Source organism: Cnephaeus nilssonii, assembly GCF_951640355.1.
Source record: "Cnephaeus nilssonii genome assembly, chromosome: 3".
Lineage (NCBI taxonomy): Eukaryota > Metazoa > Chordata > Mammalia > Chiroptera > Vespertilionidae > Cnephaeus > Cnephaeus nilssonii.
This window is the reverse complement of record NC_137074.1, coordinates 109,326,791-109,348,939: the sequence shown is the minus strand read 5'-3', so window position 1 is coordinate 109,348,939 and position 22,149 is coordinate 109,326,791. Positions and strand designations below refer to the sequence as shown.

General features: G+C 44.4%; 1 protein-coding gene across 2 annotated transcripts in view; it reads right to left on the bottom strand.

The window, feature by feature from the left end:
• PLOD2 (procollagen-lysine,2-oxoglutarate 5-dioxygenase 2) overlaps positions 1-5,194 on the bottom strand; it is a 234,771-nt gene extending 229,577 nt beyond the window's left edge. For both annotated transcript variants that reach the window (XM_079765499.1, XM_079765498.1), the window contains exon 1: positions 4,532-5,194. In XM_079765499.1, the coding sequence (XP_079621625.1) occupies positions 4,532-4,640 (109 nt within the window). In that variant the 5' untranslated portion in view covers positions 4,641-5,194. The remainder of the gene's footprint in view (positions 1-4,531) is intronic.
• Between the last annotated feature and the right edge of the window lie 16,955 nt (positions 5,195-22,149).

Sequence of the window (22,149 nt, the reverse complement as noted above, 5' to 3'; positions counted from 1 at the left end):
CTCCCTTTTGGCCTGCTTAGTTTCTATTGAGAAATCTGCTGACAGTCCTATGGGTGCTCCCTAGTAGGTAACCAACTGCTTTTCTCTTGCTGCATTTAAGATTCTCTCTTTTGTCTTTAGCCCTTAGCATTTTAATTATGATATGTCTTGATGTGGGCCTCTTTGGGTTCCTCTTGTTCAGGACTCTCTATGCTTCCTGGACTTGTAAGTCTATTTCTTTCACCAGGTGGGGGAAGTTTTCTGTCATTATTTCTTCAAATGGGTTTTCAATATATTGGTCTTTTTCTGGCACCCCCATGATGCAAATGTTGGTATGCTTGAATTTGTCCCAGAAGATCCTTACATCAAGCATGTCAAACTTACACTTTCTTCATTTCTTAAAGTTTTTTCCGTTTTGCTCTTTTGTTTGGGTGCTTTTTGCTTCCTCATATTTCAAATCATTGATTTGATTCTCAGAATCCTCTATTCTACAGTTGAATACCTGTAAATTATTCTTTATTTCAGTCTTTGTATGCTCACTAAAGTCCCTTGGAGGTCTCAAGGAGATTCTTGAGTAACCTTATAACAATGGTTTTGAACTCTATATCTCATAGTTTGCTTTCTTCAATTTCTTTCATTTGTGACATGTTTCTTTGTTTCCACATTTCGGCTGCTTCCCTGTGTTTGTTTCTATGTATTGGGTAGAGCTGCTATGTCTCCTTGAATTGATAGAGTGACCTTGTGTAGTATGTGTCCTATAGGGCCCAGTGGCTCAGCCTCCCCAATAACCTGAGGTGGACACTCCTGGTGCACCCCTCTGCGGGCTGTGTGCACAGTCTTGTTGTAGTTGAGATTTGATTGCTGTTGGTGTCACTGGGAGGAACTGAACTCCAGGCCAATTGGCTGTGGAGACCAGAGACTACAGTGGGAGAGCAGCTGTGCAGGAGACATCCCTATGGAGAAGCTCTTGCTTCAGTGGGGCTTTGGTGCTCACTGAGTCTGCCCCTTGAGTGTGTCACTTGCATATGTAGAGCTACAATCTTGTATAGTCTGACACTGACCACTAGTTGCATTGGCTCTTGGGTCTCTGGGGAAGTGCAAAGTCAGCCACTGCCTGGAGCCACCCAGCAGGAGCTACAGAGAGATCCGCAGATTCCTCCTTTTTGTATTGGGTTTGGAAGTGCCCAGGCAAGGCCTAGCTATGAAGCAAGGCAGGCTGGTACTACTGCCAGGTCTTGGGTCTTTTATTAATAGGTTTGGGGCTCCCTGACCCAGCTGCAGCTTGTTTGAGAGATTTTAGCAAAGTCTGAAGCCTGAGGAGGGACAGGCCATTCACATGCAAAAGCCGCTGCACACCGGTCAGGTGGGGCTGCAAACTGGATGGGGTGGGGTCTCAGGGAATCACCATGGAAAAACAAATAGAAATGGCTTCCAGTCAGCCCTGTGACCAGGGAGGTCCAGGGTATATAATTTTAAGGTCAAATTCCATAAATGAATCTAGGAGAAAAATGATTGTTTTTAACCAGAATCTTATTTAGATTCTTTCCATGGTAAAAACAAAGTGACAACCAAAAAGGAATAAAAATAGCACACAGCAGAATGCTCAGTAACCGTAACAAAAAGCAGTGTTCTTAACTTTGGTCAATACACAGCATCAAAGCTAGGAAAAACTTTATTTCAAATTCTGATTAATGTGATTCAACTAGTACATTCTTTACTTCAGTGGAAAATCACTATAAATGTTTACTTTCAAAAAGAGAGTTGCTATTATCATTCTAATAACACTATAATGCAACATTGCCTCACATACATATTTTCCTAATCCAGTGGTTTTCAACCCTTCAGGAGACATTTGGCCAATTTTCACTTTGAGGCCTTTTTTGTTCTCACACCAGGAAGAGGGTGCTCTTGGCAGCTAGTGGGTAGAGGCCAAGGTAGCTGTTAAACCAAGTACAAGGACAGGACAACACCTACAATACATAATTATCTGGCTCAAAATGTCAGTAGGCCCAAGAAACTCTATTTCTTCACGGCTAGCTGGGACATGGTGACAAATACAGGAAGTTAGAGATGATAAGCACTCTTCTTACAGACCTCCTATGAAGCTACATAACTTAGAGTTCTAGAGTTTACTTGATATTTCCATAGACAAATAAAAGTTTCCTATTAAGTAATTTTCACTTGAAGTATTTTAGGGAGAAAATGAAGCATAGCCCAGAATTCTAGCCATAGTATCAATCAGTGTGCCATCTATATCTATTAGCTTATCACATCTACCTTAAAAAAGTTCATAACCAAACTGGCTACTGCTGGCTCTATGTATTATAAATTAATATTTTTCTGTATTTAGGAGTTAATTGAATTTCCCATGGCCACCCACCAAAAGCAACCAGTCCTCAGATTTCAGCAATGGGTTTTATATGGTCATTTTCTTAGGAAAACATTCATATCTGAAATTCCCTTTCTCTGATGTTATAGTTCATTAAAACTTTACTGTGCAGCCCCATGAAATTTAAAAACCAGAGTGGGAAAGGAAGGTGATTTGGATGTAAACTTAAAGGCAGCAACAAAAAAAATGTCTTCTATAAAAAGTAAAGGGTGTTGGTGATTTAATGAGATAAAATAGACAAAGGCTGAAGAGGTCTCTATAAAAGTAGCAAAGTCCTTAGAGGTTATTTTATTTCCCAGTAAGACTCCTTGGGTGTTTCACAAAGAAAGTCATTTTTCTGGTGAATTTTTTTTTGAAATGTTTCCATTTCCAAGTATGCTAAAGACATTTACTTGCCTATTTTCTAGCTGTTACACTAAAAGAAAAAGTTTGTTATGAAAAAATTCAGTTCAAATTTAAAGGAACCAAACAGGGGTCAGAAATGCATTTTGAAACCATCAGATATATCTGAGAGAAAGAAAAGCATTGTATTAACTGACAGAAACCCATTTAAATGTGAAGTTTCTCAAGCTATCAAAGCAGGAATGTAGAAACATGTTTACCCATTTAAGTCTTCTTAAACATTTAAAGATGAAGATAGGGCCTGGCCAGGTGACTCAGTTGTTTGGAGCCTCCTCCTGTGCACCAAAAGGGTGCAGGTTTGATTCCTGGTCGGTGTACACGCCTAGTTTGTGGGTTCCATGCCTGGTTGGGCATATAAGGAAGGCAACCTATGTTTTTCTCTCACATGGCTGTTTCTCTCTCCCTCTCTTCCTCCTTTCTAAATATATATAAAAAAAATTATATAGATATATAGATATCTCAGGTGAGGATTTTAAAGATAAAGACAAAACTATTGCCGAGACCGGTTTGGCTCAGTGGATAGAGCGTCGGCCTGCGGACTGAAGGGTCTCAGGTTCGATTCCGGTCAAGGGCATGTGCCTTGGTTGCGGGCACATCCCTGGTGGGGGCTGTGCAGGAGGCGGCTGGTCGGTGTTTCTCTCTCATCGATGTTTCTGGCTCTCTATCCCTCTCCCTTCCTCTCTGTGAAAAATCAATAAAATATATTAAAAAAATAAATAAATAAATAAAATTTTTAAAAAAAGACAAAACTATTACTTCTGAGTTTAAGCCTGAAAGCAAAATTCGAGCAGAAAAGTGGCTTCTGTACTTACCGAAAGAAGAAAGAAAGAAAGAAAGAAAGAAAGAAAGAAAGAAAGAAAGAAAGAAAGAAAGCCAAAATGATCCTAATTAAAAAAAAAAAAAAGTATAGCAGGACATTTACATGCAATATCTAATTTCAGATCATTGAGCCTAGAGTTAAAGCACAAAAGTGGAAAACTGCAAGAATACCTCATGTGTGACAAATGGCAGCAAAGTTATGTTCAGACAAACATGTGGTGAGACTGTCTTTAATCTAGCTCAATGTAAAAAGTGTTGTTTTACATGAACTTGCCAATTCACTGCAAATCCAGCTTCTGAAAACAAGAACCCGCACCAGGTTTAGGGAAAGGGCGGCTAAGGGGAGAATCTGTGTCCACAGCTGCCCCTCCAAATCCCCAAGGAGGAAAGCTGCTGCCTAAAGGTATTGAGTAGCTAGGCAGCCTACTGAAAACAACCAGTTGTGAGCGTTGTTTTTGGCAAGAAGTTAGGTGTTACCGGCTGCTTCCCGGGGCGCTTGGAAGGAATGTGTCACCATCAATCAGAAAGTACACTGTTTAGGTCGGGGAGGGAGTACGGCCTCGTCCAACACGGATGAATCATGCACCTCCAGGAAAGGAGAAAGGAGAGTTGCAGGAAAGGTGTTGGTGCCTAGGGACCTGCAAGACCAAAAGGAAATCCCAACTTGCAGTACAAAAATCCCTGCGCTCAGGTTACTGGGAATTCCAGGAGCAGCGAGAGAGGGCACCCCCACTCTGCCCCGGGACCAGCATCGCGGAGAGCTGTTCCGGAGGGGACCGTCCGGCGCGGAGGAGCAGTCCATCCCACCTACCTCGGCGGGCTGGAGGGCGCAGGGAATCCACTGAGCCCCGCGGTGCTGGGGGGGCGGACTACCCAGCTGCTCACCTGGCCAGGCCCGACCCCAGAGACGCAGGACGAAGGGACTGCCCGGCGGGTGCTCACCTGCGGGGATGCGGGAGGGCTTCTCCGCGTCTGCACCTGAGCAGGGGCTCCAGGGCTGCAGGGCGAGGGCCAGCAACAGCAGCTGCGGCTTCACGGGGCAACCCCCCATCTTCGGCCCCTCGAAGGCCCGCGCGTGCTCGGGCACCCCACCTCCCGGCGGCGGCGAACTTCTCGCGAGAGCGCGGAGAGTCCCGGTCCCTCCCGGCCGACCCCTACGGCGACTACGGCCGGAAAGAGCGAGCCAAGCGCGGGCAGCCGGGCAGCAGCCGGGTCGGTCCTTCGCGGAGGCGCCCCGGCGCGGCGGGCAACTTATAGCCTCCCCGGGGGCGGCGATGGGCGGGCCGCGCCCCGGCTATTGGCCGGCGCGCCCGGGCGGCCGGCTTCCGGCCCCGCGTCGGGACGGGGCTCCTCGCAGACCTCGGGAGGGACCGTCCGCGGCTACGTGTGGAGGCGCACGCAGGCCCGCTGGAACCGGACGCGCGCTGCGCGTGGGAGTGGGCCTGCGGCGGGAGGAGCCGCCCCCCGGCCTCGGCCGCCCCGGCTCCAGACGCTCTGCTTTCTTTCCGTCCGCCCGAGGCTGAGCCTGGGCCCCGCTCCGCCTTGGAGCCTGCCCTGTCCCAGTGACTGTGAATGCTCATCCGTCTGAGAGCGCGGGCGCCTGGCCAGCCGCTGGCCGGGAAATGAGTCCCTCCGCTCCGCCCTGTGAGCTTCAGGGGTCCAGTTTCTTCTCCCTGCAGAAGGAGGCCCCGTTTGGATTGCCGTGCAAACTGAAGGTTCTTACTGTCCGGTGAACATCTCCTCTCCAGTGCCAGGAGAGCCACAGACAGCGGCTGTAAATCCTGCGTGCCTGGAGGCAGCGGGGTCACCTGGGGCTCTGCCTTCCTTACCAGACCGGCCTCAGGTCACCTGGAAGGCTGCGCCCAGGGATCTCCGAGCCGTCCTTGGGCGTCCTCCCCTGCTTCCAGTTTTTATTCATCTCTAAGCAAATTTCTTTTTTCTGTATTACTTCTCAACATTTTAGCTAATCCGGTGTTTATTCTGCGGGGATGAGCAGGGGCAAAAACACAAAGAAAGGAGAAAGCGTGAGGATGTTGCCTCATATATTTCTTGACATGAGCTGTTTAATGGGACAAAAAGACTCAGACTGGCAGTATGGCAGTATTCTGCATCTCTCTTCCTAAAAAGGGGTGGGGAAGCCTGATTTGAGCCAATACCCTTTCCAACTCTGAACCTTTGAAGTTAAAACAAAAAAATTATTGAAAAAGATATGTCCCAATTTGATCACATTTTGTCTAAAACTAGCATGATATGAGGGAGGGGTGGGTGAAGATGGAAGAAGGCATAGAGTAGATAAATGGTGATGAAAAAAATAAAATAAAATTAGCATGATTAAAAAAAAAAGTGGAAGCCCAAGCTGGGTAGCTCAGTTGGTTAGTGTCACTCCAATACACCAAGGTCGCATGTTTCATTCAGGTCAAGAATCAACCAATGAATGCATAAATAAGTGGAACAACAAATCTCTCTCTCTCTCTCTCTCTCTCTCTCTCTCTCTCTCTCTGTCTCTCTCTCTGTCTCTCTCTCTCTCTCTCTCTCATCAATCAAATAAAAACAGGTGGAAAAACCTGCAAAGAAATGTTGCCTGGTGTGTGACATTTTAGAAAAGAATAATTTCCTGTGCCCAGAACTAAGCCAGTTGTTACAGTGCTTTAAAGGTTTGGTCTCAATTTTTTAAAAGGAAAATTGGAGAGAGTTCAGAGAAGAGTAACAAGTAAAGAAATGGTAAGTATGACCTATGAGAATCAAATTAGCTTTATTTAGAATGGAGAAAAAAGCTAAGAGATGGATTCCTTAATAGCCCTCAGTGTGTGGCCAGCGCCACTCTATAAAACTAGGCAGAACCTGACTAGTGTGGGTCAGTGGTTGAGCATCCATCTATGAACCAGGAGGTCACGGTTTAATTCCCAATCAGGGCATGTGCAGGGGTTGTAGGCTCGATCTGCGGTATGGGGCATGCAGGAAGCAACAGATCAATGATTCTCATCATTGATGTTTCTATCTCTCCTTCACCCTTCCTCTTTATGAAATCAATAAAAACATTTTTTAAAAAAACTAGGCAGAAAGCAAATAGCATTAATCCTCTGAGTCTGAATTCTCTGCTACGAATGGCTGGTCTTTTGGCCACATCTCAGCCTCCTAACTTGTGTACTGAGTCAGACTCTGTCAAACTCCTTAAACTTGATTTCTTGCTTTCCTATTGTCCAATATCTTCAAGAACTTGCATGGTGAAAACCTAGCTTTTTGCCTTCCCTCATGCCCTCATATTCTCATGCACAATTACAGTCTCTCCACATCACAGCGTGTGCGTGCTTCTACTACAAAGTCTGCCAAGCATTGCAGGTTACCATGACATTCACCCTTCTCTATTGAGAGTCACAAGGTGAGGACTGTAAGAATTGTATAAAGCAAGTGTTTCTTTGAGGTTTTCAAAATAGCCAGACACATGTATCACCATCTGAAAGAGCCCCAATTCTGAAACAAAATCCTTCCTGCCTTCTTGTATTTCCAGCTGTCTGCTGAACATCTCTACTTGAACATTCCACTGGCACAAAGTGCAAATGTCTTTAACTCATCAAATCCAGATCCCACGCACAGTTTCCTCATCTCTATTAATGACAATTCTGCTCTCTAACATACATGGTCCTGCAACACACACAACCCTACAGTACACACAGCTTGACAACAAATCCTGTCATTTTTTTCTTTCACATTTTCTCTTCATCTGTTCCTTTCCATGCTCACTGCCACCTCACTAATACATTTCTGACTACCCTAACTATGCTGTTGGAATTGTTTCCTCCCTGTAGACTCTCCTTGCCTCCAGTATTATACCATTAGATGCCACAGCTAGATTCATCAGACTCAGATATCCTTTTGGTTACCTCATCCCCAAACTCAAAGATTTCATAAAGAAATTGGAAACAATCTAAACAAATCCCTTAACCTAGAATTCAAGTTCCTTTGCTATCAAATCTAATCAAATCCTGTATCCAGCCAATCTGGTTTGCTGTATTATCTCCCAAAGACTGTCGTTTTTTCTCTAGAGTTTGGGTGAGAATCACTGTCTTCATTTGGGGTCTTCCAGAGGCCAGCCCGGAACCCAGATTTAATGACCAGCAGTTTGTTGAGAGTTTGAAGGAAAAGGGATAGTGGAAGACAAAGTGATACAGGAAAGGGAAGTTAGCTGTAATGGATGCATTATTAAATATTCGACAGTAGGTGACTAGAGCTTGCTCTTGTTCATGTTATCTCTCTATCTAAAAAGCTCTTCTCTAAAATTCTCCTCCTCCCAACTTGAGTACCTCAGCCTACCCCCTGTTCTATGCTTACTCTTTAAACAAACCTCTCTCATTTTTGACATATTTTTATTAGTTTGTTTATTGGCAGAGGGCAGATTCAATTTTTTTTAACATTGTGTACTAAATAACTTGCTCATAGTAGCATGTATTCATTCATTGATTAAAAAAATAGTGTACCTGCATGCCTACTATATCTCAGACATTGTTCTAGATGCTGGTAAGACAAAAATATATATATTTTTAAATCCCTGTTTTTATAGAGATTTTACTCTTGTATAATTAAAGAGATCCTATATAATAATAGGGTAATATGCAAATCGACTGAACGGCAGAACAACTGAACAACCAATCTTTGCACGCTAATGAATGATATGGTAAGGCTGCTCAACCACTCACTATGACGTGCACTGACCACCAGGTGGTTTCTTGGGTCCGGCTGGTCAGGACTGAGCAAGATGGGCTGGACATGCCCTGGAGCCCTCCTGCAGTCCCTCCCCAGTCCGATCATGCACTAGTGGGGTCCCTCAGCCTGGCTTGGGCTCTCTCGCAATCTGGGACCCCTTGGGGGATGTCAGAGAGCCGGTTTCAGCCAGATCCCACAGGCCACTCCCCTTAGGAGGGCATCAGATGCAGGTCTCATGGCTGGCGTGCGCTGCTGTAGCAGTGCGAGCCTCTCCTGATCGGGACTGATTGGGTGGGAGCCTGCGGCAGGCACAGCGGGGCCGGGATGAGGAGGAGCAGCAGGTAGGAGCTGCAGGCAGTGTTGGACTGAGGGTTTCAGCCCGATCCCTGCAGGCCACCCAGAGGGACCCCACCCATGCATGAATTTTGTGCACCAGGCCTCTAGTAAACATATAATAGTGGAAGTGATAGAGAGAAGATAAGTCAGGAACATTAACTAGAAAGAACCAAGAAGGAGAGGATATGCTGAAACTTTAAAAGTCCTAACTAAGGCAATGCTTATGCATCACCTGAAAGCAGTGGGGGAAAGAAATGGTTTCTGGGGCCAGAACATATCTAGAATGTTAGAGCTGGGCAAGGGAACAATGAGCAGGAGTCCAGTGGCTATGAAATTAGCAGAAGATGAAGCCTGAGTGGTAAAAGGAGGGGAGGGGTAAACAGCAGAAAGTGTGATTAGAGTAGAGCCTGGTAACATCTCTAGCCTTGAGGACATTAGGCTAAGTGAAATAAGCCATTCACAGAAGGACAAATACTGCATGATTCCACTTATATCTAAAATAGTCAAACTTTCCCTGGCCAGTGTGGTGCAGTTAGTTGGAGCATTGCCCATGCACTAGAAGGTGGCAGGTTCGATTCCCAGTCAGGGCACATACCCAGGTTGTGGGTTCAATCCAGGTAGTGGCACATGTAGGAGGCAATCAATCTATGTTTCTTTCTCTCTCACATCCATCTCTCTCTCTCTCTCTCTTCTGCCCCCCTCTCTCCCTTCCACTCCCTAAAATCATTTTTTTTAAATTAAAGTAGTCAAACTCATAAAAACAAAAGAAGAGAATGGTGGTTGCTAGTGGTTGGAGGGAAGGAGGTAGAGGGAGCTTCTAATCAGCCTGTATAACGGTATAAAATTTCCTTTATGCCAGTTGAATACGTTCTACATCTGCTGTACAACATTGTGTCTTTAGATAACAATACTGTATCAACAACACTTAAAAAATTGTTCTTATCACAGTGTGTGTGTGAGAGAGAGAGACTTTTTTGTTGTTAATCCTCACTGGAGGATATTGTTTCATTGACTTTTACAGAGAGTGGAAGAGAGGGGGAGAGACAGAGAGAGACAAACATAGATGTGAGAGAGACACATTAATTGGTTGCCTCACACACACCTGGACCAGGGCCCATGGCCAGAGATCAAGCCTGCAACCCAAGTAAGTGCCCTTGACTGGCATCAAACCTCGAACCCTTTAGTCCTCTGGCGGATGCTCTATCCACTGAGCAAAACCAGCAAGGGCACTTCTGAAGTTTTTTACTCCTCTGCTTTCTATTGTCTTCAGGAAAGCACAATAATTCTTTATTTACAAACTCTGGTTCTCATGCAGCACTTCCAGCCAAAGTACCATTTTATTAACCTCCATTGTATGTTTTAGTCATCTGAACATGACTGTACAGAATCCTCCTGTCGACGTAAGTAACTTCCAAACCTGTAAAGAATTTTTATGAGTTTATTTGAGCCAAGCTGACAACATATGCTGGGGAACTAGATCTCAAATTCTCCCTAGAATTACATTTTTGCAGCTTCTTTTATACATTTAATATTAAGGAGAGTATGAAAGGAATATGGAAGAAGTAAGGATGGCAAAAAGCTAGGTGGGGAATGGATTATAGACTGGTTAAGATTATGTGCTCTCTTGAGGGTGTTTATGGCTTATTTCAAAGGTTTGCTAACACAGATGCACAGAAACAATGGACAGGGCTTGCTTAATGCAAAGATAAACCTTTTACTAAAGTTATTTGCATCCACTGACAGACCTTGAACAATCTGATGTATGTTGTCTGTCTTTGTGGGGGCCAAGATTGAATAGGGGACTACATCTACCTGAAAAGAAGAAAAGAAAAAAGAAAAAGAAAGACGTTATATATCTGGGGGGTGACCACCCACCGTGACCTGCCCAGTTAGGAATTTATGATCAGATCACACTGTGAGATTATTTTCATTACCACCCCTTTTTTCTTTTCTTTTTTAAAAATATGGACCACTTCACAAACTTTCATGTCATCCTTGTTCAGGGGCCATGCTAATCTTCTCTGTTTCATTCCAACTTTAATATGTGTACCGCTAAAACGAGCACAAGAAGCCCTTTGTCATCCACACTCCCCAGGAAGATATGAATTGTGAAATCCTTGTACAAAGCAAAAAATTTATGTCAGTTGTAAAACTAAATTCAGTCACATTCAAAATCAGAAGAGCAGGCCAGGATTGTGAGGAGAGCCAGAGTACACACAGTTTCCCAAAGATGATCCTAACAGATGTTTTGTGACTAGTTGCACTAATTTGGCCAGAGCTGTCTAGGCCATGAGTCACCCTAAAAGTTCGGCAGCAGAAATTTGTGGTTTCTGCATTTAGTTTCCAAATATATTTTACTTAAATTCCAAGTTATGATATATTTGTCGGCATAGGGGATACCAATATGACAATAATTATGATTAACCACAATAAAGTATTAAAAATGTTTTGTTCAACAGTAATTTCTAATGATTTTTGTTAAATATTAATTGAGCATAGCCCTTGCCTGTGTGGCTCACTGGTTAGAAAGTCACCCTGTACACCGAAGGGGGCTGGTTCAATTCCAGGTCAAGTACCTGGGTTGCCAGCTCACTCCCAGCCCCCAAGTCGGGTGTGTTCAGGAGGCAACCAGTAGATGTGGCTCTTTCACATTGATGTTTCTCTCTCATCTCTCTCTCTCTCTCGCCCACCCCTTCCACTCTCTCAGAAAAGCAATGGAAAAAAAAATAGCCTCAGGTGAGAGTGGCCCAGTGCACAAAATTTGTACACAGTGCGGGGAGGGGTCCCTCAGCCTGGCCTGCACCCTCTCCAATCTGGGACCCCTCGGGAATGTCTGACTGACAGCCAGTAAGTACAACACAGATGAGTAAGAGCCTATAATCTGATAAATAAAATTATTGGGAGGTACTGTTTTGAGGTATTATTACATATTCCCATACATTCTCCTTTGTTTTCTCTTTTTCCTCTCTCCAAGATAAGTAGCTGGTTCTGCCTTTATTGCTAATGGAGAAAGATTCAAGAGAACATTCTGGATGGTGGCTACCTGGGTGTAGACATAGGTAAACATTTATTGAGCTGTACAATTGAGATTTCTGTATTTTATCTGGCATTTGGCTCTTGTGTTTGCATAAACATAAGCAGTGGCTTCTAACCCACAGGTTAGAATCATTCAGGGACACTTAAAATTTACTGTTGGCTGGGTACTCTCCAAATCAGCAAAATCAGAATCTATGAAAATTGAACAGAATTGGAACACTAATTTCTGAAGGGGTAGACTTGTTGTTTGGAATATTTTACACACACACACACACACACACACACACACACACACACACACACACACTCCTCAAGTAATTCCCATGAACAGCTATCATTGAAAATCAACCCCCAAGGGAATTTAGAGTCCTTGTAAGGGGGCAGAAGAATACAGGCACAATAAATAGACAATTGTGTTGCTAGAAACAGCAGGAAATGTGGGCCTTCCTAAAAAGCAACCTAAAAAGCCTCGCGCTGACCACCTGGACTCCAGGGCCTCCAACTGAACGGGACTTTTCCTGCAGGGCCTGGCGCTGCCTGTCCCGCCTCCTGGGTCCCCTATGGACCTGGACCCCTCATTTGGGGCCTGGTGCTGCCCGCCCAGCCTCCCCCGAACCCCAATGGACCTGGACCCCAAGGTTGGGGCCTCAAGTTGCCCGCCCCACCTCCTCAGGCCCCCTATGAAATGGGACTTTTCGGGCAGGGACTGGCGCTGCTTGCCCCGCCTCTCTGGGCCTCTGATTGGACCTGGACCCTCAGTTGGGGCCTGGTGCTGCCCAACCTGACCCCCGGGGCCCCTTTGAAACAGGACTTTGCAGGGCGGGGAATGGAGCTGCCCACCCCGCCTCCCCCAACCCCCGATGGACTGGGACCCACGGTTACAGCCTCGTGCTGGTTGGGTTCATGATCGGGGCTTGGGTCAGTGTCCGTCGGTGGCGACAGGTGCTGACCCAAGACCTGCCTGCCCCAGTCTGCGATTCGGGCTTAGGTCAGCACCCACCAGTGGCAGCAGGCGCTGACCCAAGCCCCACCCCGCCCTGCCTGCCGCCTCCGCTGCAGTTGCAGCCACAGCTGCCTCATGCGCAGCCACCGCTGCCGCCCGCCCCGCCTAAGCTTTCCCTCAAGCAGCCACCTTGCTTTCTGCTTTGCCTCCCTCTTCCTTCTAAGTTGTCTTTAGTCTTCACTCCTCCCTCCCTCAGCATATGCAAATTAACCACCATCTTGGTTGGGTTAATTTGCATACTTGCCCTGATTGGCTGGTGGGCGTGGCTTGGGCGTAGCAAAGGTGTGGTCAATTTGCATATTACTTTATTATTAGGTAGGATATCCTATCTAATAAAAGAGTAATATGCAAATTGACCATACCTCTGCTACACCCACAAGCCACGCCCACCAGCCAATCAGGAGCGAGTATGCAAATTAACCCAACCAAGATAGCTGTGGCCATGGAAAGAGCAGGAGGCTTGGGTTTCCCCAGCAATGGAGGAAGTCAAGCTTTCCACCTGCCCTGGCCTGCCTTGGCCTCTGCTTAAGGCTACAAAGTTTCAAGTATAGAAGGTAAATAAATACCAGTTACCAGGGCCTCTGTTTGGGTTGCTGGGGGGCGTGGCTGGCCTACAAACCAGCACAGACCCCTCACCCAGACCGCCCCATGCTCCAAGGGAACCCCCACTCTGATCTGGGACACCCTTCAGGGCAAACCAGCCGGCCCATACCCGTGCACCAGGCCTCTATCCTATCTAATCCTATCTAATAAAAGAATAATATGCAAATTGACCATCACTCCAACACTTGTGATGGCTGCCCCCATGTGGTCAAAGATGACTGCCCCCATGCGGACACAAGATGGCTGCCACAAGATGGCCAGCAGGGGAGAGCAGTTGGGAGGGACCAGTTCTGCAAGGGAGGGCAGTTGTGGGCGATCAGGCCAGCAGGGGAGGGCAGTTGGGAGAAACCAGGCCTGCAAGGGAGAGCAGTTGTGGGCGATCAAGCCTGCAGGGGAGGGCAGTTAGGGGTGACCAGGCTGTCAGAGGAGGGAAGTTGGGGGCAACTGGGCCTGCAGGGGAGGGCAGTTGGGCAGGGGGGGACCCAGGCCTGCAGGGGAGAGCAGTTGGGGGGAACCAAGCTTGCAGGGGAGGGCAGTTAGGGGTGACCAGGCCTGTAGAGGAGGGCAGTTAGGGGCAAACAGGCTGGCAGGGGAGCAGTTAGGCATCAATCAGGCTGGCAGGGGAGTGGTTAGGGGGTGATCAGGCTGGCAGGCAGAAGTGGTTAGGGGCAATCAGGAAGGCAGGCAGGCAAGCAGTTGGAAGCCAGCAGTCTTGGATTGTAAGAGGGATGTCCGACTGCCCATTTAGGTAGGATCGGGTGTAAACGGGCAGTCGGACATCCCTTGAGGGGTCCCAGATTGGAGAGGGTACAGGCTGGGCTGAGGGACACACCCCTCTGTGCACAAATTTCATGCACAGGCCTCTAGTGTGTATATACATATATATATGATGACTTGGGTCGATTTCTGGGGTCTCTATTCTGTTCAATTGATCTATATGCCTGTGCCAGATTACAATGGCTTTGTAGAGCAATTTCTAATGATTTTTTAATGGCTCTCTGTCCTTATGATCCCTCATTCTTCTACTTCTGAGTACTATTAACTCCTTTATCTGGAATCATCTCTGCCCAGCGGCAGATTTGCGCTGAAGCTGAAAAAGTTTGTCATTTCCCCTCACTTGCAAGGGCCTTTGTGAATGTTGAGAGTAGCTGGGAATCCTCCTATCTAATAAAGAGAGGATATGCAAATTGACTGTCACACCATCACAAATATGGCTGCGCCCACAGCGGAGGCAGGGTTTCCGTAACACAAGATGGCTGCACCGATAGTGGAGGCTAAGTTCCCATAAAGAGCCTTAATGAGCAATCAGTAGGGACCTGAGGTTTCGTGGTGCTGGGCCAGGGCAGGAGACCTGAGGCTGCACCCCCCGCCCAGCAGGGCTTGACAGGGGACCTCAGGCCATGCCCCCCGCCCCAGCATCGGGCCAGGGGACCTGAGGCCATGCCCGGTGCCCCAGTGCTGGGATGGTGGACCAGAGGCTGTGCCCCCCATCCAACACTGGGTCGGGGGACCTCGAGGCCGTGCCCTCGCCCAGCGGGGCTTGACAAGGGACCTGAGGCTGTGCCCCCCCACCCAGCAGGCCAGGGGACCTCAGGCCACACCACCTGCCCTGGCACCGGGTCGAAGGACTTCAGGCCATGCCCTCTGCCCTGGCATCGGGCCAGGGGACCTGAGGCTATGCCCTCCACCCAGCAGGGCTTGACTGGGGTTCTGAAGCTGCACCCTACACCTGGTGGGGCTTGTCAGGGGACCTGAAGCTGCGCCCCCCGCTTGGCGGGGCTTAACAAGGGTGGGGCCAGCCGGGTTTGGATCTCGCCCAATGGGGATGGCGCCAGCTGGGTCTGGGTCTCGTGTGATTTTTAGGTGCCGCAGGTGGGCAGGGACTTGATTCTGGGTCCCTGCGGCACGCCCCAGACTCTGACAGGAGGAAAATTTTTATATACATTTTACTAATTTTTTTTCATCTCTGACACTTCTATTATGGAGAAAGGGCAAATAGCAACATTAAAATATTTCCTCTAATTAATCCCCTTTAATGTGCATGAATTTCATGCACCGGGCCACTAGTTGTACTATATCTGAGGTTGGAAAGAAAGCCAGTTTGCAATCAAGAACAATTACTGAGCCTTGGCCAGTTTTCTCAGTGGTTAGGGACTACTGGGTCATGGGTTCAATTCCCCATCAAAGGCATGTACCTTGGTTGTAGGTTCCCACGTGTGGGAGGCAGCCAATCAATATGTCTGTTTCACATTGATGTTTCTCTCTCTCTCTCCCAGAAAATATCCTGGATGAGGATTAAAAAAAAAAAAAAAAAAGATACCGTAAATTGTTGATTTCTTCTCTTATTCTACAGAAGTACTTATTTTTTTGTTTTCTATTAGTAACTCCAGTCTTTTTTTTTACTCCTCACCCAAGGAATGAGGATATTTTTTCCATTGATTTTTAGTGAGAGTGGAAGGGGAGAAAGAGGAGAAAGAGAAACATGGATGTTAGAGACACAGCAACTGGTTGCCTCCCACATGTGCCCTGACCAACCCAGAGGTGGGGATCAAACCTGCAACCTAGGTATGTGCCTTTGACAGGGAATCCATCCATGACCCTTTGGTCCAAGGGCTGACACCCTAACTACTGAGCCACGCCTGCCAGGGCTCTTTATTTTTTTCCTTAAAGAATTCTTAATAGCCCTGGCTAGTTTGGCTCAGTAGATAGAGCATCAGCCTGAGAACTGAAGGGTCCCATGTTCAATTCCACTCAGGGGCACATCTGGGTTGCAGGCTTAATCATTGGTGGGGCGGGGGGGGCATGCAGGAGGCAGCCAATCAATGATTTCTCTCATCATTTATGTTTCTATCTCTCCCTCCCTCTCTGAAATCAATACAAATATATATTTTTATAAAAGAATCTTTAATATAATATAAATGTTAGGCCCCATTAAACCTTAATTTTCTCCTTGTCCTACCCCTAAAATCTAGGCCCAATCCTTTCCATAAGTATTGAGAATATAAGGAGTCTATAATCAACAATTCCTGGGCTTAGTTGGACCTTCCTGAGTCAACACTGATCATAGATTCCAACAACGGTATTCTTACTTCAGCAATCTTGAGACAGAACAAAGTTGAAGGCTACAGGGTATCAAAATATACTAAAAGGCCATAGTAATCAAAAGAGCATGGAACTGGCCTAAAACAGACATACAGAACAAAGTGTTATCAGAGAAAAGTATGAGTAGTCTCCCCATTGAGAGTGGGAGTAGGGTTATAGGGGTTCCATTGAAAAAAGTATTTCTGGATGCCCCCACAGGAGGATGAGATATAGTTGGAAAGCTTTATTTTCATGAAATTACATTTCTGGGTTTTCAAAGTCCCATTTCCCTTAGTCCAGTTATAGAAGAAGTATAGCTGGAATTTCAGTAAAGCTAGAAGCAAAGACAGTGTCCAGAGTTTTCTTTCCGTGTTGGAACCTGGTCCAGTTCAGCATCAGGCTAGCATCAGTCCATTAGTCCATTGTGTGTGGACTAATACAGGAGAGAGTGACCCTAGCAATGAGTCCTAAAAGCATAAAATGAACCAAGAGCATGAACTCCTTAATTTAGGGCATTAAATATCCCAAATTTTGCACCCTCGTAATGGCTGTGCACATTTTAGCCAATGACATGTTCCCAGGTGTCACTGACAGTAAAGTACCTTCCCTACATCATCTCAACTTTACTGGGCATGCATCTATTCTCCATCCTGTCCAGTATCTTTCCCCAGCAATCTGCAGGAATAAACCAGTGGCTCCCGGGAGAGTATAAAGCTTTAGCTTCCTAGTGAAGCTGCCCAAATGACATGCTTATAATATTTGGCCTTCCGTTTGCTCCTTTCCTTTTATTAGTAACTAGGTTAATAACAACAGTATTAAAAGGAACAAAACCGACAGCCCAGAAATAAAACCATGCCTTTATAGCCAATCAATACTTGACAAAGAAGGCAAAAATATACAACGGGGTGAAGTTAGTCTATTCAATAAATGGTGTTGGGAATATTGGACAGATTTATGCAAAAAATAAAACTAGACTACTTTCTTACACTATACACAAGAATAAAAAAATGGATTAAAAACTGAAATGTTAGACTCGAAACCATAAAAATTATAGAAGAAAACATAGGCAGTAAAATCTTGGACATTTCTTGAAGCAATATTTTTTCTGATATATCCCCTTGGGCATGGAAAACAAAAGAAAAAATGATCAAATGGAACTACATCAAACTAAAAAACTAAGGAAACCATCAACAAAATGAAAAAACAATCCTCTGAATCAGAGAATATATTCACCAATGATACATCTGATAAGGGGTTAATATCCAAAAATTATGAGGAACTTATAAAACTAAACACCAAGAAGACAAACAACCCAATTACAAAATGGACAAAGGATCTGAGGAGACCTGTATGTCCAAAGAGGACATATAGAAAACAAATAGACATATGAGAAGATGCTCAATATCACTAATAATCAGAGAAATGCAAATTAAAACCACAATGAATCCGAATGGCATGGCTCAGTGGTTGAGCATCGACCTGTGAACCTGGAGGTCAATTCCCAGTCAGGGTACATGCCCGGGTTGTGGGCTTGATCCCCAATGGGGAGCATGTGGGAGGCAGCCAATCAATGATTCTCTCTCATTGATGTTTCTATCTCTTTCTCCCTCTCCCTTTCTCTCTGAAAACAATAAAAACTTATATTTAACAAAACAAAAAAACACCACAATGAGATAACACCTCACACCTGTCAAAATGGGTATCAACAATAAATCAACAAACTACAAGTATTGGTGAGGATGTGGAGAAAAAGAAACCCTCATGCACTGTTGGTGAGAATACAGATTGGTGCAGCCACTGTAGAAAGAAGTATGGATTTACTTCAAGAATTAAAAATGGAACTGCCTTATGAACCAGCCATCCCACTTCTGGGGATATATCTGAAGATCCTGAATCACTAATTTGAAATAATATATACACCTCTATGTTCATTGCAGCATTATTTACAATAGTCAAGAGTTGGAAGTAGCCCAAATGTCTGCCAGTAGATGACCAGATGAAAAAGCAGTGGTACATTTACACAATGGAATACTACTGGGCTGTAAAAAAGTAAATCTTACCTTTTGCGACAGCATGGATGGACCTGGAGAGCATTACGATAAGTGAAATAAGCCAGTCAGGGAAATACAAGTACCATATATTTCACTCATATGTGGAATTGAATGAACAAAATAAACTAACAAACAAAATAGAAAGAGACTCATAGATAGAGAACAGACTGACAGCTATCAGAGGCTGTATGAAAAAGGTAAATGGATTGAGCAAAAACAAACAAACAAACAAAAAAACCCAAGGCAAAAAAAACTCATATATCCAAACAGCAGTATGCTGATTACCAGAGGGAAAGGGGGTGGGAAGAGGTAGAAGAGAGTGAAGTGGGAATAAATAGTGATGGAAAGAGACTTGACTTGGGGTGGTGAACACACAATCCTATATAATAATCCTATATAATAAAAGGGTAATATGCAAATTGACCCTAACAGCAGAATGACCAGAATGACCACTGGACCAGAGTCACTATGAGGTGCACTGACCACCCCTTGGTCCCTTTCCCCAGCCGGCAGGCTCCGATTGCCTGATGGCCACCCACTGTGGGGGCAGGGCCGGCAAGCGGGCGGGAACAGCCAACCTCTCAGTTCCTTTCCCTAGCTGTCAAGCACCAATCACCCGATGGTGAATGGGGAACCGGGGGTGGGTGGCGGCAGGGGGTGGGGCTAGCTATGGCCTTGATCGCAGGCCAGGCCTAGGGACTGTACCCGCGCACAAATTTCGTGCACCAGGCCTTTAGTATAATATATAGATGATGTATTATGGTGTACCTGAAACCTATTTAACTTTATTAACCAACTAGAGGCCCAGTGCACGAAATTCATGCACGGGTAGGGTCCCTAGGCCTGGCCGGCAATCAGGGCTGACCAGAGCCTTCCAGCTGCTGGCTTGGGCCTTCCTTCATTCTGTGACGCCCCCTGGTGGTCAGCGCATGTTATAGCAAACGGTCAAACTCCCGAGGGGACAATTTGCATATTAGCCTTTTATTATATAGGATATCATATAGGATGCCCCTCCCCCCAGTAAATTAAAAAATAAACCAAAAACTGGGAGGATAAAATAATAGAAAATTCTAAAGCTTTGGCCTGAGAGAAATGGATATTATTCAGATATATGCCATAATAAGTACTAGTACTATTTTTTTATAGGTAGTACTTTTTAAGTCAACATTCTTCAAATCTGGAAAATAAATTCTGTAACATACACTGAAGAAAATATTTTTACAATGTAACTGAAAGAAAGGAGAATTTACTTTAAAGCGTGGCATTGCCAAGATGCCATGGCATGCCTAGTCTGCATGCAGCACCCAGGATTATAAGTGTTGTCTTCTTCAGAGCATTTGCCATTACAGGTTTCCAAAAGGAGTGGTTTGCATCAGATATAATTTTCTGTACTATAGACACAACGCAATGCACAGAGCTTCTTTATCCTTTTTGAAGCTAGCCATAATGACTATGTAGCCCATTTGCTGACAAGCTTGCAAGGCTCTTTGAATTAGGCAGGAAATATCCAGTGAACTTCCTGTAGGCATTCTATTTTGCAGAGTTTCCTGACATCGTAAGACCACTCTGGTATTTGAAGGTAGCCATTTGGTGACTGCCCTCTAATTTCTTTAACTTCAATCACAGTGTTTTTCTTAATTACTGTTCTAGTGTTGCTTTGTTAATGTGTGGCCTTCTTATTTTTTCCAGTTAATCTGATTCTTAAATATCACAATTAGAGATAATTAACATTAATCTTGGCCAAAAGTAAAAATACTATTTAGGTGCAAAGGATTATTACTATTTCTAAAAATATGTTTTCGGTGTAGACTATAAAAGGCAAATAATCATTTAAAAAACAAGTTTTTAAACAATTGTTCTTTTTCCCTAAAAATTTAAAAAATCTCTCAAAATGAGAAATATTATCAAATCAACTACTCTTGTCATTATAAGACCCTGTAGATAATTTTATAAAAATGTATTTAAGACAAAAAGAAGATACACCTGAAGCATGATCTCAACAGACTGAGATAAATGCTCTGGATAAAAACAGTTAAGCAGTTTCTTTTATATGTTTGAAATTAAGGAGGGAACGTAAGAAAGATTTCATGGAGGTGGTAGAAAGCAAGGAGGGATTGTATTTATTACAGGATAGTTAATAAGATTATGTGCTTTCCTTTTTTAAAATATATATTTTATTGCTTTCAGAGAGGAAGGGAGAGGGAGATAGAAGCATCAATGAGAGAAAATCATTGACCTCTGCACCTCTCCCCTCCCACCCCTCTCCTCTCGCTGGGGATTGAGCCTACATATCCGGGAATGTGCCCTGACTAGGAATTGAACCATGAACTCCAGGTTCATGGGTGAATGCTCAACCACCAAACCACACTGGCCAAGCAGATTATGCGCTCTCTTGAGGGCAGTTACTATTTATTTCAAAGGTGTGTTAACTTAGATGCACAGAAACAATGAACAGTTTGCTTCAAAACATTTCACTGAGGAAGTTATATTACTGGGGTGTGACTACCTAACTTGATCTATCTAGTTAGGAATTTATGATCAAATCAAGTTGTGGAGTTACTTTCCATAGAACCCCTTTTTTCACTCACACTCTAATACCTCCCTTTGAATTGTTCAGATTTTCAATAACTATAATTTATTGCCTAAATCAAAACAAATGTTACTAGTATCCACATAGAAAAAATGCCCTAAATCAATAACAAAAGTAAAAAAAAAAATCCCTTTTTCTCTTTATACCACCCATGGTTTCCTTAAAGTGGGTGCACAATTGTTTATTCATTCAGTCAACAAATAGTTAATGTGCAGGCACCATGTTCCAGATACCATTTTGTCTTCAAGATTTCAAGATAAATCAGACACCTCTCTGTCTTTGAATACCTCCATGTATGTATAAATTATTCTTCTAAAGAATAAACTAAATCCTGTGTATTTCTTTACACTACAATGTATATAAATGAAAAATTGTTATAAAGAAAAATCAATGTTCTAAATGTTGGATATAAGATTATTTTGGATATATATATTAAATAACAGATAAAATAATTTGAATTATCCTCTCAAGATAATGTTTTATTTCATTTGTTGTTCTATAAAGATAAGGTATCTCAATCTTGACATATACTTAAATAATAGGAGCATGAAATATTACATGCTTTCATATCTCTCTCTCTCTGTTTTTTTTTGTCCGTGCCAATTTTCGCTATCAGTTTTTTTGAAAACTATAATGCAGACCAAGGAAAAAAAAAATTTTAAGTCTTCACCCAATGATATGTTTATTGATTTTGGAGAGAGAGACATTTATGTGAGAGAAACATAGATTGGTTGCCTCTCCCACATGCCCCAACCGGGGACCAAACCTGCAACCTAGGTATATGCCATGGCCCAGAATCAGACCAGCAACCTTTCTGTATATGGGAAGACACTCCAACCACCTGAGCCACACCACCCAGGCCAGGAAATAATTTGTATCCTAAAAAAGTTAATAATGACCAAATATGCCTTTATTTTTATTTTATTATTTATTTATTTAAATAATTCTTTATTGTTGAAAGTATTAGATATGTGCCCTTTTTTCCCCATTGACCCTCTCAAGCCTGCCCCCAACCCCAACCCCAGGCCCTCACCACCCCATTGCCTGTGTCCATGGGCCATTCATATATGCCAAAAGGTCCTTGGTTGATTCCTTCCCACTGACTCAACTTCTCCCAACTTCCCTCCAAGCTTCTGCACTCTGTTCTAAGCTTTCATGT